Source organism: Megalobrama amblycephala, linkage group LG17, assembly GCF_018812025.1.
Source record: "Megalobrama amblycephala isolate DHTTF-2021 linkage group LG17, ASM1881202v1, whole genome shotgun sequence".
Taxonomy (NCBI): Eukaryota; Metazoa; Chordata; class Actinopteri; order Cypriniformes; family Xenocyprididae; genus Megalobrama; species Megalobrama amblycephala.
The window spans coordinates 26,173,673-26,190,912 of record NC_063060.1 but is presented as its reverse complement, the minus strand read 5'-3'; the positions used below and the strand labels follow the sequence as shown (position 1 = coordinate 26,190,912).

The 17,240-nt window shown below is 35.1% G+C and overlaps 1 protein-coding gene across 6 annotated transcripts in view; it reads right to left on the bottom strand.

The window, feature by feature from the left end:
• Positions 1–47: 47 nt before the first annotated feature.
• Positions 48–17,240, bottom strand: part of mtf2 (metal response element binding transcription factor 2) — a 21,110-nt gene continuing 3,917 nt past the window's right edge. Inside the window, exons 1-16 of one of the 6 annotated variants that reach the window (XM_048162439.1) lie at positions 15,199–15,497; positions 14,512–14,713; positions 12,796–12,877; positions 12,334–12,408; positions 11,862–11,954; positions 11,664–11,764; positions 9,061–9,209; positions 8,816–8,911; positions 8,658–8,726; positions 7,069–7,192; positions 6,911–6,978; positions 4,362–4,532; positions 4,138–4,240; positions 3,970–4,028; positions 3,764–3,862; positions 48–2,061 (exon numbers count right to left, since the gene is read on the bottom strand). In XM_048162439.1, the coding sequence (XP_048018396.1) occupies positions 1,677–2,061; positions 3,764–3,862; positions 3,970–4,028; positions 4,138–4,240; positions 4,362–4,532; positions 6,911–6,978; positions 7,069–7,192; positions 8,658–8,726; positions 8,816–8,911; positions 9,061–9,209; positions 11,664–11,764; positions 11,862–11,954; positions 12,334–12,408; positions 12,796–12,877; positions 14,512–14,713; positions 15,199–15,203 (1,881 nt within the window). In that variant the 5' untranslated portion in view covers positions 15,204–15,497 and the 3' untranslated portion in view covers positions 48–1,676. Of the gene's footprint in view, positions 2,062–3,763; positions 3,863–3,969; positions 4,029–4,137; positions 4,241–4,361; positions 4,533–6,910; positions 6,979–7,068; positions 7,193–8,657; positions 8,727–8,815; positions 8,912–9,060; positions 9,210–11,663; positions 11,765–11,861; positions 11,955–12,302; positions 12,409–12,795; positions 12,878–14,511; positions 14,714–15,198; positions 15,498–17,240 lie in introns of those variants that run through there. The other 5 variants (XM_048162440.1, XM_048162438.1, XM_048162441.1 and 2 more) reach the window with 5 other exon arrangements.

The following is a 17,240-nucleotide window of genomic DNA, read 5'->3' as shown; positions in this document are numbered from 1 at the left end:
TGAGTGCAAAATGTCTTAAAGCATTCAAAAACAGCCAGTCACACCAATAAGGTTTGAGATCTTTATTCTTTGGCTAAAGGAGCCTGCTCAAAGCCAGTAAAATACAAAGCAAGCTTTACTAACACTGGTACACCAACTGAATAATGATTCATACACATAACATAACAAGAGCTTAATATTTATAGGAATTTGTTCTCTCAAAACAAGGAGGTATTAATGTTTAAGTCAAAAGCTTTCCTGATACCAACGCTACTTCCACCCTCTGCAAGGGGTAAGATAGTATTATGGAGAACAGGGCATTCTCAGGTCAAAATAAAACAATTACACCTAAATTGAACAAAACTTTTAGAAATGTATGAAAATACAAAGTCGAGAATTGAAAATCTCATTTGGATGTCCTATCAAATCTTACAGTGAAGCTGTAAAGTATCCTGAGTGCTCTCGCGAATGGACAGTTTGTTAGTGTACACTGTTTGAAAGCAATAAATAGCACCACAAAAAGCCTGAGTCAATTGTAACAAAACTATTGCTGCCATTTTCTGATTGTAATGTGAAGCTGAAGCTGCTAATAAAATAGAATAAAAAAAATGCACAGATCTGTTGAATTTGTTGCATAGTATAACAAAAAATACAAATAACTATCCCTCCCCCACAAAAAAAAAAGAAAATTAGATTTAAAATTGTTTATATGAGGAAAATAAACTAAAATGGTACTTGACCTAAAAAAAAAAAAAAAAAAAAAAAAAAAAAAATGATATTCCCATGGCAGATATCAACAGCTGAAGTTTTTTTTTTTTAAAGGGGGGGGGGGGATATACGAAGACCTCCTAACGCTACAGCGCTGTCATATGCTTTTAAGATATACATATTAAAAAGATTAATAATAAACTAATTATAATTAATTATAAAATTATAAAGAAATTATAAACAAAACTTTCTATTAGCCAGCTAGGAATTTGTTGAATGTCCCAGAAAATACCACGATTTGATGTAAATATTAATGCTAAACATATTTTTAATTTTTGTTTTGTGGCATGAAAGAAATTAACCATTTTCCATAGGTTTTTTTTAACACCATAATCTCATTTTATAATGAAAATCACAAACTAGGCTGTTTAAACTGAGATGAGACAATACTGGGTGTTCAGAATGAGAGCTTATGTGCAATCAATTGAAATGTAAATAAAAGTGCCCTCCTGACAATAGCGCTCTCTCTTCTTGGCAATTCGAGCTATGAGAAAATATTTAACTGAATAAGTAGGGAAAAAAAAAAAAATCCTCAGTCCCCAGCAGCATATACAGTATCTGTTTCACAACACCTTAAGGCACCTGCACATTAGAGACAAAAAGCAAGGACTCGGGTTATTTTCACATAGTAGTGAATTGATTATATCTTCAACCTGAAACTACAGCCACCTTCAGTGTGTGAATCTAGTCCATATGAAGGCAGTCTGTTTGAATTTCCACAGAGACAGGTCACATACACAATACTCTACAAAGTCCCACCTCTTCATCTTGGTAGTCCTAAGGCCCCTCAATTACCTCAGTCATCCATTCATGTCATACACTCAGTCACAATCACTGCTTTTCCCTCCTTACTTGTCACAAAAATATAGTACATTACTAGGGCCAAAGTGGGCTGTATCACCTTCACCAGAAGTACACCCGTACGAAGCTCAGGAGGCAGTGACACCCTCCCATTCCACCAAGTACTGTACTTTGCCGTCGTTAGTGACACGGCGAGCGAGTACGCGGTACTTCTCCCCACAGGCCAAGCGACCCGCGGCTCCAAAGTAAGTGCTGATGGAGCTCTTGAGGTGGTTGAGCTGGGTGTCAGGGTCCAGGCCCTGCAGGATGTCCATGCCGCTGTAGAGGCAGGAGGGGAGGGGGCTGGGCTCGGGGACGTTGTTGCCAGGTTGCGGCTCTGGGTTGCAGGGTGCAGGAATCTCTGGATTTGGGGGCTGCAGTGCTCGTCGCGGACGTCCCCGGCGCCTCTTTAGTGGGGGCTGCGTGAAGGTGGGCCATAAGCATCCAGTGCGTGGTCCGCTCGGACTGCCCAAACTGGAGATGAACGGGGAACATGTCACACTTAATTGTTCAAAAGCCTGACATTTTGTATCTATGGTAGGGGTCCGCATAGGTATTACATAGAGGCCTGAAACTCTTTTACCGTTGGCTTCTTTTTTGCACAACAAATTGTTAATTACATTTTTTATTGTCAACGCACAAAATTACTCAATTAAATTACTGTTATAAAAACATATAAAATGAAATAAGCATAAATGAACAGATATATACATAAAATTATAATTTGTGGTAAACAAATTATTTGTGATGGCAAAGCTGATTTTTCAGCATCATTACTCCAGTGTCACATGATCCTTCAGAAATCATTGTAATAATACTCTGGTTTGCTGCTCAAGAAACATTTCTCATTATCAGTGTTGAAAAAAGTTGTGCTGCTTAATATTTTGTGGAAACTGATGCATTTTTTCCCAGGATTCTTTAATGAATAGAAAGTAAAATAAAAAAAAAAAAAAAATCTTTTTAGACATTATAAATGTCTTTATTCTTTACGGTCACTTTTGATAAATTTAATGCATCCTTTCTGGAAAAAGAAAGGATGCATTATTATATATTATATATTAATCAGTGCTTCCCACAGGTATGAAATATACTTGCGGTGGTAGCCGGGCGAAAAATCCTCCTATTACCCACGGCACAAAAATCATCTACTACATGTGACAAACAAATAATGTGTGATTTTTAACAGTATTTTTATTTATTAAAATTAATTTTAATTACATAGCATATTACATTTAATTACATACTAATATTATGCATTATTATGCATTGTAAATTATGCAAAATTACAGCATTTAAATGGTTCACCTTTTCCTATGTTCTCCTTGCTGTCATATAGTGTCTCACTCAGTGAATGGGACACAGATTTTACTAGTAAAATTTATAAAATGAATAATATATGTGTCAAATAATGTTCTTAGTCTTTTCTTCCTGTGGGGGAGACTACAATAATTTACTATGAATTAAATGGAAATCAAATTAAATTTATTGTGTAACCAAAATACCAATAATGCCCAAATGAAAAAGAAAAAAAAACTTAGCGTGTGACTTTTAATTTTAAACAAGCCCGAAATACACCGGGACTCTTATTTTGAAATGTCTGTACTATTGCAGCCTGATCCTTCAGATTCTTACAATCGTCTAAAACATTTTATATAAAGGCCATGAAGTAGACTTTGTAATAATTCATCAACTTGAGTTCATTAGCAATCGCTTGGCATAAATCTGCGCTTTTCGTTGATTGAGAATCACTTTGAAGCAGTCTGAAGCTCTGTTGCACGAGCTTGTAGAACGCGCAACAGCGCCGCCTTGTGACTTGTGTGGGAATGACATGTGTGGGAATGTCAGCGGGAGTAAACAGTTCTGACGCACACATAATGAGCAGGTACAAAACGACTAGTTATTCGATCATGGATGGTTTCATTATCTTGCACGGATATAAAAGTATAAGAGGATAAAAATAATAAAAGCAAAAATGTGTCTCCAAATATACTTGGGCGGCCCGCCCAAGTAAAGTCTATGTGTGGGAAGCACTGTATTAATTATATATACTTTTACTCACCCCAAACTTTTAAATGGTAGTTTAAGTGTATATATTTTTTGTACATATTCACAATATGTAGGGTGAATAAATGTCATGAAAATAATGTCACAAATTGAAAAATGAAAAGTAAATCACCTGGACTGCCTTGAGAGGCTGGTTGAGGTAGTTTCACTGGTGCTGGTGGCACCAACGGATTCAACATCTGAGGTACTTGATGAAGGCAAAGATTTTTCACTTTTGGCACAAATAAAATATAAGGAAAAATGTTTCTGTAATTTAATAAATGTAATTTGGCCTCATTTCAAACACTACAAGATTCAATTTGTATTGATCTGTCTCACCTTTTTGAAGCCATCAGGTCTACTGAGTTATTGTCTAGAGTTGGAAACTTCCCATTATTCTTCATTTAAAAAAAAAAAAGAAAAAAAAAATTTGTTCAACAAATCTTTTTAGAGTAGTCATAAAATAAAACCAACAAGGCATGTAAAAAAATAACCTCACTTATTTACCTGTGCCAATAGTTCACTTGATCTTCTCAATTTTGCCAACATCTCCAAGGAGTGTGTGTGATGCTTCCTCTTTCCTTTCTTCACTGCTCCATTAGTGACAATGCTGTAAGACGTTAAATACTAAGTTTAATAAATATAATAATTATAATAAATGTAAATAATAATATGTAATATAATTTAAATGATATTAAAAATATTTTATTAAAATACAAGTGATGACTAACCTGGATGAAAGAAGGGGTTTGGAGGCCTTTCTACCTTTGATTTTGATCTCATGGGAAGCTTTTTCCGGCTCTCGGTCTGACAGGAGCTCGGAGCTCTGGGGGGCCGGTGGGAAGCGAATTCGTAATCCAAACAGGTGCTTCTTCTTCTTTATCTCTTTCCCTGACATGAACCTAGAACCCACCAGGTCAAAGACTTTGTTCACATTGTCAGCTTTGTAAATGTGCAAATCGCATTTAAAGTGTAAGAAAAATTAAAAAAGAATTAACTGCATCTGTATGTGTAAAAAAAATAAAGTGTTGCAAATGTCTAAATGACTTATTGTGTATGTAGGGTAAAAAGTTCCTAAAATAACCTGGTATGTACTTTTCCGACTTTATTTTAGCTGCACTCACAGTTTTGGCCAGGGGCATAAATTTCATCTGATAGTTTGGGGACACAAATAATACAGCCAAAATTGTAATAAAATATGTAACGTTACACAGAAGAAAACCTTACTACTATTATTAGTGTAGCATGGAGACTTTGCCATTATGCTCAATGTTTCTCTTTGGTTCTATGTTCCAAAACTTGTACCAAAATATTCTTCTTATATTTATTTAATGAAATATTTTTGAAGTTGGTAACAACCAAGTCACCAAAATATGATGAATACACATTGAGTAAAACCCAACACACAACAGAAGGCTAAATCTATTAACTGTATTACAGTTCACACATACAGTACACTGTGATAAGCATACAGTATACTATACATACATACAGTATATAGTATGCTTATCACAATGTTAGTTGTAGTTGGTGATTTACTATCCAACAAGCTATGGTAAACAAACAAGCTACCAAACAAGCTAGGTAACATAATCACTAACATAGCGGACTCACGGAAAAATATATCATCATCTTTTTTTGGTTATAATTAATTACTCAGCATCGTCTGTATTAAAGAAAAAATAATCACTTCATCCGATGTTTTTGAATAAAATAGCCTTGACAGCCTACTTACTGGAACTCCTCTCAACTACAGTCTGAAGAACTGTTCTCTCCCGCCGGCGCCACCGGACTTGTACACACACAAGTGTGACGTGTGCGGTGGACCAAACCACTGTGAGGCAAGGGAGGGGTGACTCAAAATGTTTCTAAACTTAAAACGCCCGTTTTATATATCAAGTATATATCATGTATTTACAATACTTAGCGTGGTTTTTAATAATATTGTTTTGGGGGGAAGTTGTGAATGTGAATGTGATGTGAATATTTTGACAAGTGAAGTACAAAGTTTTGTTTACAAGAGAAAAAATTGGATAGCAGGCAAATGTTACATCACGACCATGGAACATTTGAATTAATGTTGAAACTTGAAATTTGAATTAAGCCATAAGAGCTTTATGTTCCATTTTGCGGGTTGCTAACTCAAATTTCCATGAATTTAACAATACTTCAAGTGGTATTCCACTGGATATGCAATCTTGTTTCTTTTTCCCAAACCCATACCGTCTCACCCTCTATTTTTGCGGAGAAGATAGATTGTGGACACAAATTAAGAATTCGTTCCCACTACTATTACTATTAATTTGTTCCCTCATTTTAGTTAAATTATGGCCATAATTGTAGTACCCATAGTTTTAATTTAACAAGAGAACAAATTAATGAAACATTGACAAAGAAATTAATAAGTCATAAAAATATGAGACAAGAGACGCTATGTCCTGCTTGTGTTCCAAAGTCCTCACAAAGTGCAGAGCCCAATATATGATAAAATACTTTGTGGGAATGTATAATTAAACTTGACTTGACTTGCTTTAAATGTCCAAGGACTTTGTATTGTTTCTATTATAATGCACTTTTAAAGTTTGGATCACATTAAAAGCTCATTGGCTCCATAAACCAAATACACCACAAATCTATGCACATTCCTTAATCAACAATCAATCATTTTCATCGATTAAATTATCGACTATTAAACCGATCGTCGATTAACCGTTAGCATCCCTATTTGAAATGCGATTTACACCTTTACAAAGCTTCTCTTGCACATGCAAATTTCATTTATGCTTACAATCTTATGTACACTTCCGCAAATCTTACCCTGCATATGCGATTCTTTATGGCATAATTTTATACCTTCATATGTAACCGACTGGAATCTGATCTAGATGATTGACGATTCACACTGTGTATCACAACTGTTAACAACTTGTTTCTGCAATGATGTCTGACGCGTTTACATTTCATATGGCGTGGGAAAATGACATATAGGCGGAAAAACTACATGAAATCTGAACAGAGCAGTCAGAATTAAAAACTGATTTCCAGAAATGAGATTTGAATAGTATTTCAAACCACATATGAATGTAGCTTGAAAGGGATTTGTAAAAATTAGATTTGTGATTTTTTTTTTGCCATCCACACTTGCCAAATATGATCAGATTCCAATCAGATATGCACAAAAATTGGATTTGGACTGATAGTCTGAACAAACCGAGAAATTAATTCAAACTCTACTGTATCAAGGTAGAATGCCCATGATGAGCAAACAGATAAAACTCACATGTTGAGGTTGCTGTTAAGTGCGTCCAGAATGCATTCATATCGCTCTGCTCTTGGGGTATCTGCAAGCTGGAGGTACAAAGCCAGAAATGAAATAAAGCAACATTAACACTAGTTGAACATTAGTGCAATAACAAAATCCACAAAACAGAATGATACCTCGCCAAGCTGAAGCCTATCCCAGTTTTCATTGATGTAAGTCATCAGCTCAAGCTCAGAGTCAAAGTATTTCTTTTTATGAATTACACTCAGGTTATACAGGCTCAGGTGTGCAACATCTTCCCTGCGAATGAACAACACATATGATGAAACACAAAAATCCTCTGTGAAACTATTTAAAACAAAATTTAGATATGCACCAAAATACTGGTCAATAATTATTTTTGTTATGGCTGAAAACAGATATGGCCGATATTAAAGTTCTATATACTATATTGTTTAAAGGTGCCCTAGATTCAAAATTTGAATTTACCTCGGCATAGTTGAATAACAAGAGTTCTTTTTACATGGAAAAGACATACATTGCCTTTCAAACTCCATTGCTTTCTTTCTTATGTAAATCTCATTTGTTTAAAAGACTTCCGGAAAACACGCGGATCTCAACATAACACCGACTGTTACGCAACAGTCGGGGTGTACGCCCCAATATTTGCATATGCCAGCCCATGTTCCCAACATTATGAAAGGCATTAGACAAGGGCAGCCAGTAACGTCTGGATCTGCACAGGTGAATCAACAGACTAGGTAAGCAAGAACAACAGCGAAAATGGCAGATGGAGCAATAATAACTGACATGATCCATGATAGCATGATATTTTTAGTGATATTTGTAAATTGTCTTTCTAAATGTTTCATTAGCATGTTGCTAATGTACTGTTAAATGAGGTTAAAGTTACCATCGTTTCTTACTGAATTCACGGAGACAAGAGCCGTCACTATTTTCATTTTTAAACACTTGCAGTCTGTATAATTCATAAACACAACTTCATTCTTTATAAATCTTAACATAATTCGAAGCATGCATACAGCATGCATGACGAACATCCATTTGAGGGTTATATTAGCTGTGTGAACTTTGTAAATGTGCTGTAATATAATCGAGAGCTTGTGTGGCAGGGAGCACGCGAATTAAAGGGGCGGCGCGCTGAAATAAAAAAATAGGCAAAATAGGCAGTTAAAAAAATTAATTAAAAAAAAATCTATGGGGTATTTTGAGCTGAAACTTCACAGACACATTCAGGGGACACCTTAGACTTATATTACATCTTGTGAAAAAGCATTCTTGGGCACCTTTAAATAAAATAATAATAAATTAAATATCAACTGTTTTATTACTATTATTACCATTAATTATTTTACATTTTTAAAATCTACAAATTAATTGGACACCACAACATTATAACGTACAGCATGAAAAATGTATATTGATTCCGATATTTGATCAAGATTATATTTAACAGTGTTACTATTGTTATAAATAGTTATAATTAGCGTTTTAAGAGTGTAAGAATGAACTTTAAATGAGCGTTAGATAAGCTATTGTCATTATCTAATGTAAAAAGGGAGGAAATGAGGACGAATCATTAAATATCCAATAACAACCAATAAAGGAATAAAAACACAAATTACAATTATTGTGTATATCTTCCAAACATATACTTCATTTAGATTTTTTGGCTTCAGTATCACTTATGGTCACTTTCACACTGCAGCAATTGAACCAAGTGTGAAAACAGCCCAAAACTCACCATCTGAGAGGCAGGCGTTTGAGGTACTCTGGTCCACTATTACAAACGGAACAAATAAATAGATAGAACCTGAGAGTAAAGACAGAAATTGTATTAAACAACAAGACATCAACCGTTGGGTTTCACTTTATTCGTATGATTCGAGAGCAGTACTTCACCTGTCTCCAAAGAGCATGGGCTTCTGAAAACACTGGATGCAGGCTTCATGAAACCACTGTTTACACTTATTACACTGCAACATCTTCAGATACCAACTGTGTGAGGAGAAAGTGTCATTACAATTCTACTTCCTGCAGGGGTTATTCTGCATCTACAGTCCTCTGCAATTTGTGATGGGGATTATCCTAAGAACTATATCACGCAAAAGAGTTTTTCAGTAATGGTGTCTGTGTGCTGCACTCACTCGCCAGGACCTCCGCAGTAGCAGTAGCATTGCTGGATGTTGGTCTTGTGGCCCTGGTCCCACACTAAATCTTCAAGGGCGTATGGCAGAGACTGCTTCATTTCCTGTAGGGCTTTGGCATTTGGCCCCTTCTTCAGTGCACCGCCTCTCTATGATTTCAGAGATACAACCACAACAATTCATGACAGATAAACATGCCTCTAGCCTGCATATGGAGTCACTCAATTCTTAGGTGGAGTCAGAGATTTAGTCAAAACAGGCTTTACATATCCCTTCTAGTCGTACCAGAAAAAACATGTAGAGTGTCCTGGGACTTAGGCGTTGGCTGTATTTTATACTACTGTTCAAAAGTTCAGTAAGATTTTTTTGTTCAAATTCCATTAAATTTATGATGAACTAAAATTGGCAGGTTTGGCAAAAAGTTCATTTCGGATACTGTATTTTTTAATTACTTTTCACCGTATTTTTAAATGAATCTCTTGAATGAATGATTCAATGACAAATACATTTTTAATAGACAACTAGTGGCATAAAAGATATAATGATATGATCGTTATTTGAAGCCCAAGTTATTTTCAAAAGGTTATTTTCTCCATTTTGATTGCTTCTGTAGACATCTGTTTATATCCGAACTATAATCTTTCATCCCAGAACTTCTGTAATAATAAGAATGTTTGTAACACAGAAATAACAATACTGTGTCAAAGAACGTTTGTGAAGCTGTTTCATACCTACACATGACAACTGCTCTCTCTGGTTCAGCGGCAGCACCAACACAAATGCAAATGCAAATGTTCCAGTGTGATTTTGTAAAAAGTTTAATAGACAGGCAAATCATTGTCATTTAGGAATGAGATCGTGTGGGTGTTTGAATCAAGATCGTGATCTTTTAAACTTGTCTTTGTACTTCATTGTCTTTTTTGTAAAGCACACTTTCTATATTCATCTTAAATTGTTATAATGTATTCATGTATTTAAAAAAACTATTTAAATAGATTATTACTAATGATTGCTTATACAATTTTGTGTGATATAAAAATCAACAAACAACACATCACAAAATAAATAATGCTATGAGTTTAATGCATTAAAATAAATACAATTTTGAATAGTATATATATATATATATATATATATATATATATATATATATATATATATATATATATATATATATATATATATATATATATATATATATATATATATATATATATATATATATATATATAATACACACACACTTTTAAAATTAAACTAACACCACCAGTATGTGGCAGCAGACTTAAGTGAGTAATCAGAGTCAATCTTTCAAACTATACATTCAAAACACTCATTTACGAACAAAGCAAATGACGGTTTTTATGAACGGGTCATTGAATCACTCTCTCAAACGATTCGTTTAAAATTGTAGATTCATTCAGAAACACCATGTTGCTAAGAAACGTTCTGCTCTGGTTTTGTTTGGAACTGTTTTTGTTGGTGAAACAATATTTCTTTTATAAAATGTAAGTTATTAACTTATTTAAGTCGCGCACACACTTAACGATTGTAAGGCTGATTATGAATGTAAATTGATTATTGATACTTATGACTTATGACTACTGATCGCGATACTTATTGATACGCTCAAACGCGTCCAGTCAGAGCCAGTTGCGTTCAGTCTGCGATTACAGTCGGTGTTCAAATTCCATGTGTGAGTATAAAAATCGGCTCCAGTCGAAGGAAACAATCGGTAGTGTGTTCAGTTCAGTCTTAGAATGTTTCAGCTAATCGTTAGGTGTGTCCCCGGCTTTAGTGAACTGTTGCAGAAAGTCAAAATCACATTTGCCTGCGCTTCGTGTTTAACATTTCTAAAACAAAATAAAGACTTTACATATTGATTTGCTACCCTTTCTTGGGCCAAAGCTGTAATGGATGATGTAGTTTGCCATACCAACCCCTTGCATATACCGTATCAAAATTATTAGTTTGCAAGAATAAATATCATCAAGGCGCCCACATTCGCTGCAAACATTTGAGCACTTAACAATTCCTAGCTCCTGCAACTGCCAACACAAGACAGCGTCACAGAATACTTCTCTCAGCGTCCCTGAAAATAGTGTTTTCTGCTACGAATGTTATTTGTTTTGGAGCAATTGTAAACTGTTTGTTCTTCATTGAACAAGACTTTTTTTTTTTTTTTTTTACATTTTTCCAGGACATTTTTAATTTTCTCTCATTTTCCATGTGTTCCATGTGGTGAGTTAGAGTTCCAGGACACGTGGGAACCCTAACCCACCATGTGTGGAAAACTATTGATGTATTCCTTTAACTAAACCCACATCCCCCATGGAAGAATGAAGGTTATGGTAAACATCTGTTGTGACAGTGTCAGGAATTAGCTTTAAAAGACTTGTGAGCTGGTGGTCTCCTACAGGTCATTTAATATTCGAAAACAATGGGTGAAGAGGAGTTTTTGACATGATTAAATATGCAGCATCCTGTCTGCACATTGAAAACCCTGTACATGACGAGAAGAGTGTCATAGGCTGCTGGACACCCCTAAATATTATGCGATTAAAATATTTCTTAAAACAGGAGTGAACATGGCATCAACAAACCTTTGTTGTTGTGGCGAACACACACTGTCTGCAGAGCCATTTGTCATCAGAGGCAATAACACTGGGGTCGATTATAGGAGCATGGCATAGCTGATGGTATCCTGTGGAAGATATAGTCAGCAGTGAAATCTGCAACTCAATCCCTAATGTGGTTGAGAGAAGTGACTCAGATTTACAAGAAAGATAGAGACAGTCTACCTTGTCCACATTTGTCACAGATGACTATTTCATTGGGGGGCTCAGAGCTTTCATTCTGACATATAGAGCAGAGCATTTCCCCTCCACTGTCCCCTGAAAGAAGGAACAAACAAAGAAATGAACAAGTGTGCGGCTGTACACGACTGTCTTATGGGAACAGTGACTACATTTGTGAGAAGGGGAGAGACTGCATTCAGAAGGTCAAAAATTGTCTAAAGGGGGGGAGCTGCTCCAAAATAATTCTGAACTTCTAATGGAAAATGTACAAACCACTTCACAAAAGGGGGAAAGGTGTGCTATAGCTGACAACCATCAATGATGGTGAACACCACAGTGAAATACTTCACTGCAACTGCCACTTGAAACAAATATGAACTGAAGAAAAAACTACGAGCAAGTTTCTTTTATGCGTATGCATGAACGCCTTTGTTGAAATGTTACCAAGAGATACAGCGACAGAAGCCATAGGTACCTTCCCTATTCTCGTCTCCTGGCTCGATGTGGAACTTACAGTTTGTGTAAGCCTGGAGACTCTGAGGTCTGTCAACTGTCAGGGACAAATTAAGAGATAACTCAGGCTGAATGAAGGAGATAGGGAAGAGAAACCAAAAGGCGGCAAACAGCAAAACCACAAGTCAGACAGCATGAAAGAAGCAGTGTAATAGAAGAACTGACCCATCTTCTATTAAAATGAGAGAGGGTGATGAGAGAAGGAATATGACGTGTAAATGTTATTTCATAGCAAAAAAGAGCCAGTCATAGAATCAGTCAGTGGACGGGTGTGCTCACAAGTCCATAAATCTAAGTCAGGATGTTCATGATAAGATCTTCTCACTTTGAGACTCACTTCAAAAATGCCATCAAGACACAAAAGACGGGTAACAGGATATTAGCATTCTTCAATCACAATGAATGTAAAACAGTTTGCATTTACCTGTCTGAATGTCCTTCCACAGAACCCAGGATTTAGACTGATCTTCAAAAATCACAAAGCAGCGATGCTTATGTTTATCTATCTGTGGAAAGCATTAATCAAAAGAAGTTCTGATTACTCTAGATAGAGGCAGCCATTTTGGTGATTATAGAGTTAAAAAAAGTGCCTGCCTACTTTTTCAGTAGCCTTGGTTCAGGGAGCGTTTTTCCCCCATTCACTTTTCTTATAAGGATTTTTTTAAAAAGACTACTAACTTTGATTTAAAGCAAAAAAAAAAAATTCTAAAAAAAGACAAAAGTACAAGTCTATTTAATTACAAAAAATATATACATATACATAAATATATATACACATATACATATGTGGGTCAATGCAGCATTTTTTTTTTTTCAAAAGGCCTTAAGATATGACATCCAGAGTATGTAAGGTAGTACAACTAGATCTCGTCTATTGAACCCAAAAGGTTTTAATTATATTTTACTACATATAAAGGTATTTTAAAGATTTTGAAGTGTAAAAACGTCATTCGGTTCAACCGTCCAAAGGCCAATAGACCCATTTAATCATTTGTGATTAAAATATCTTAAAATGTAATAAATGTGTATGTTTTTTATTCTGGCATGATTTTATAACACCATATATCAACATAGTGCAAAATGGTATTAAAATTACGTGTAGAAGTCATTGCTTTGTTATGAGAAAGAATGTCTGGAAAAATTTATTTCATTGATGTCATTCGGAGTAACCAATATAAAGGGACCATTTTGGCTCAAGTCATGCGGGCAATGTGACATCATTCAGACACCTGCAAAGGACCACATGATCATGAAGCAAAGTAACTAACTGTCTGTTTGAAAAATTCATGTTTTCACTTGCTCATATGCATGTCCCGAAACATCAGGTCATTCGGTACAACCGCTGTAAAACATGGAAAATGTTGTAATATTTTAAAAACTTGTACTAAATATAAAATGTTTGATTGGCTTTTTGCTAGCATTGTTTGAAAGTAACGTCATTCGGTATAACCAAACGTGTAATTTGGTAAAACCGAAATTTTGGTTAAACCGAAAGATTTTTTTGGTGACAAAAATGACAAAAGCAGTGTTAATTGATTATAAAAACCACATAATCTCATTGTTAACACTTAATAAAACTTCAAAATGAATTATATCTCCATTATGTTTTTTTGGGTTTTTTTACACTTTTAATACACACACATATTTAATTGCAACTCTCTGAATGGTGGAGAATCACAGGTAATATTAATCACCTAGAATTCTGCTGTTAAACACGATTATTTAAAAAATAAGATTTAAATAATGCAAGCTGATGGCTTCAACTAAAGCAAATACCATCGATTAACAACCTCAGAGTTCACAGTAGGTCTGTCTTCAACGATTCATAAGTTACTGTTCAAGATCTATTCCCCTATGGAGAAAAAGAATGGGATTTTACTTCTAGAACCCAAATATTGCACATTATTAAGCTACACTCCAGAATACTTGACTCTGACTGGTTAAATACTTCTGTAAAATGACCATTAAACTGTATAAACATCTGGCAACTGATTACCTACATAGCTTTGCTATTTTCTTACATCCTTCTGCTGTCAATTTCTTTTCATATAATTCACTCATATCAATATCTGATGTCCATTTATTTATGTTATATATTTTGATATAATCATCATCTGATTGTATTTTATCCCTTACACACCTTGGAGATAGTTCCCAGGTAAAACAGGCCATCTGACCATCGGGCCAGGACGTCCTGCCCTTCTTCGAACTTGTTGGCGAGCCTGGCCGTGTCGGTCAGCCCATCTTTCAGGGGAAATCGTGACAAGGGCACCGGAAACTTGTGTTGGCGATTTGGAGGTGTCTTTTGATGGGCGGCCAGGTTATCTGCACTTGCTGAGTCTCTGTCAAATGAGCAAAACACCTCATGAAAAACATGATTCAACCATACTTCTGCTTACACTAACACAAAAAAGTAGTTTGCACATGCTCAAATAAACAATTCAGGCTGTAAATGTGGTATCAGACTATCCTCGAGCACATTTTAGAGGTGTTTCACTTGTAAAATCGGCGTGGGATCTTCTCTGGGACTGAGTGCACTTTGTATTGGCTGGTCAGTGAAGCGCCCATAGAGAATGACAGTGAAAGCAAAAAGCCTCTTTTGTTAGCAGCATAGCTGGAGAGAGCTAGCAGGATTTGTCATTCAAAACAATGTACCATCAAATAAAAGCCTCCCGTTTAAAAGCCTGAAGAGTTTGTTTCACTGGCATCAGAAAACGCATGTTTCAAACCAGTAATTTTACCCTGCTGCTAAAGTGAAAGATGAAAGCCCCCCGCACACCCCCTTGCTGTATTGTAACAGACTGATTCATGTCTGGATCTCTCTTACCTCATTCGGCCACTTTCCCAGGTTACAATGTCGCGCAAACACAAAGAACTACACCATAAACGGGCAACAAGAACTCCGTCTTGAATCGAGATGCTGCTGCTTTGACGAGATGATTCAAACGAATGAAGTGTTTTACATTATGGTAAACGGCTGGTTTTGCTGGCTAGCTCTCGCCATTTTGGTTTCCCGCTGAGCGGCGAGTGCATTGTGGGACGCGCTCGCGCTCCGCACGGACTCACTTTCCCTCACAAATTTGAAAAAGCGTTAGTGGGAGGATGTTTACCTCACTCACACCGTCACTTAACTCTGCGCTTCTTTCCCCACTTCCGCCTTAATGTTTTGATTTAACAGTGACAGAAAGTCAAAACTTTTGTTTTGGTCAATGACAAATAAGTCAGCGATTATAAAAAGGTATCTTTTAATATATAACACGTTTCAAGCTCTTAAATTTTTTTTTTATATATATTAATGTTGGTTTCATGCTTTAAAAAAAAACTAAATTTAGATTTAGATAAATTTGAATGTCAAGAATGAAAAAGCACTAAAATTATTTGACCACATAGCCTACAGTGCAAGTTAATCATTAGGCCTATTTTTTAAAATGTAAAAATTCATGATAAAATGTAAACATCGATGATATTTAAAAATTTGAGCTATGAATATTTAGATGTTTTATTTGGGTGAAGTCCTCTCTGTTTTAATGTTTTCCATTAAAGGGTTAGTTCACCCAAAAATTCTGTCACCATTTACTCACCCTCAAGTTGTTCCAGACCTGTATAAATTTCTTTGTTCTGTTGAACACAAAAGAAGATATTTTGAAGAATGTGACAGTTCTGGGGCACCACTGACTGCCATAGTATTTCTTTTCCTACTATAGAAAGTCAATGGTGCCCCAAAGTGGCCTGGATACAAACTTTCATCAAAATGTCTTCCTTTTTGTGTTCAGCAGAACAAAGAAATTCATACAGGTTTGGAACTACTTGAGGGTGAGTATGACAGAATTTTCATTTTTGGGTGAACTATCCCTTTAATGACACTTTAAAAAAAATCACTGGTCAGTTTATACCAAGACATTTTGGTTAAGTACCACAAAAAAACAAAAAAAAATTAGCCTACTTTTAATTAATTTCAAAAAGTTATCTGATATGAACTGCATTTTATTGTAATTTGGATTTAAAAAAAAAAAAAAAAACAACAACCAAAAAATAACATTATGTCAATGACTCTTTCATATTGAACAATTTAACTTAATTCTATATGGATTATACATTTGACTTAAGTCCAGGAGCTTCACATTTCCTTTTTAATCATTCATTGCAAAACTGCTAATTGGAATATTTTTCAGTGTAAGAAATACAATTTTTTTTTTTTTTTACTGTTTGACTATAATATTGACTAAAAGGCAACATTTAATATGTTTATAAACTAAAACCCTAAAAAAAAAAGGCTAACATGCGATATAGCACCACCAGCTTTCTTAAAAACATGCATGGTAAACAGATGACAATCTTATTGCTTATTTACAAAGATATTACAATATGCAGGGTGCAGGCTGTGTGTCATTAATCAACAGCCTGGAGAGATGAAAGATGAATTGCTTGAACTGATTATGCAAATTAGATTTTTATGAATAAAAATATTTTAGACCTGTAAAGACCGTTCATAAACAACTTTTACATATAGTACTGTATCATTGTATGGCAGTGCTGTGCTGAGCTGTTGGATGTGGAGTTATGCACCTCTATGGTGGCCTCTCCATTGAGGCCGAGCCTCGCATGCCAGGAATACAAATGGTGCATTGTACTAGGCTACCATGCTTTTGATGAAAGTTATCAAAATAATCTTTACATTGGGCAGTTTTGAAAACTTTTGGTTTGTTTGTTTGTTTTGAAAGCAGATAAATAATTAACTTGTTTCTAATGTGCCTTTTCAATTTAAAATGATTAATTTAGTCATATATTAATTTTAAAACATGAACTGAATAAGTGTATTAATTTATTTCCATTTTATGTTTGAATTATTAAATTGATCAATTATACATT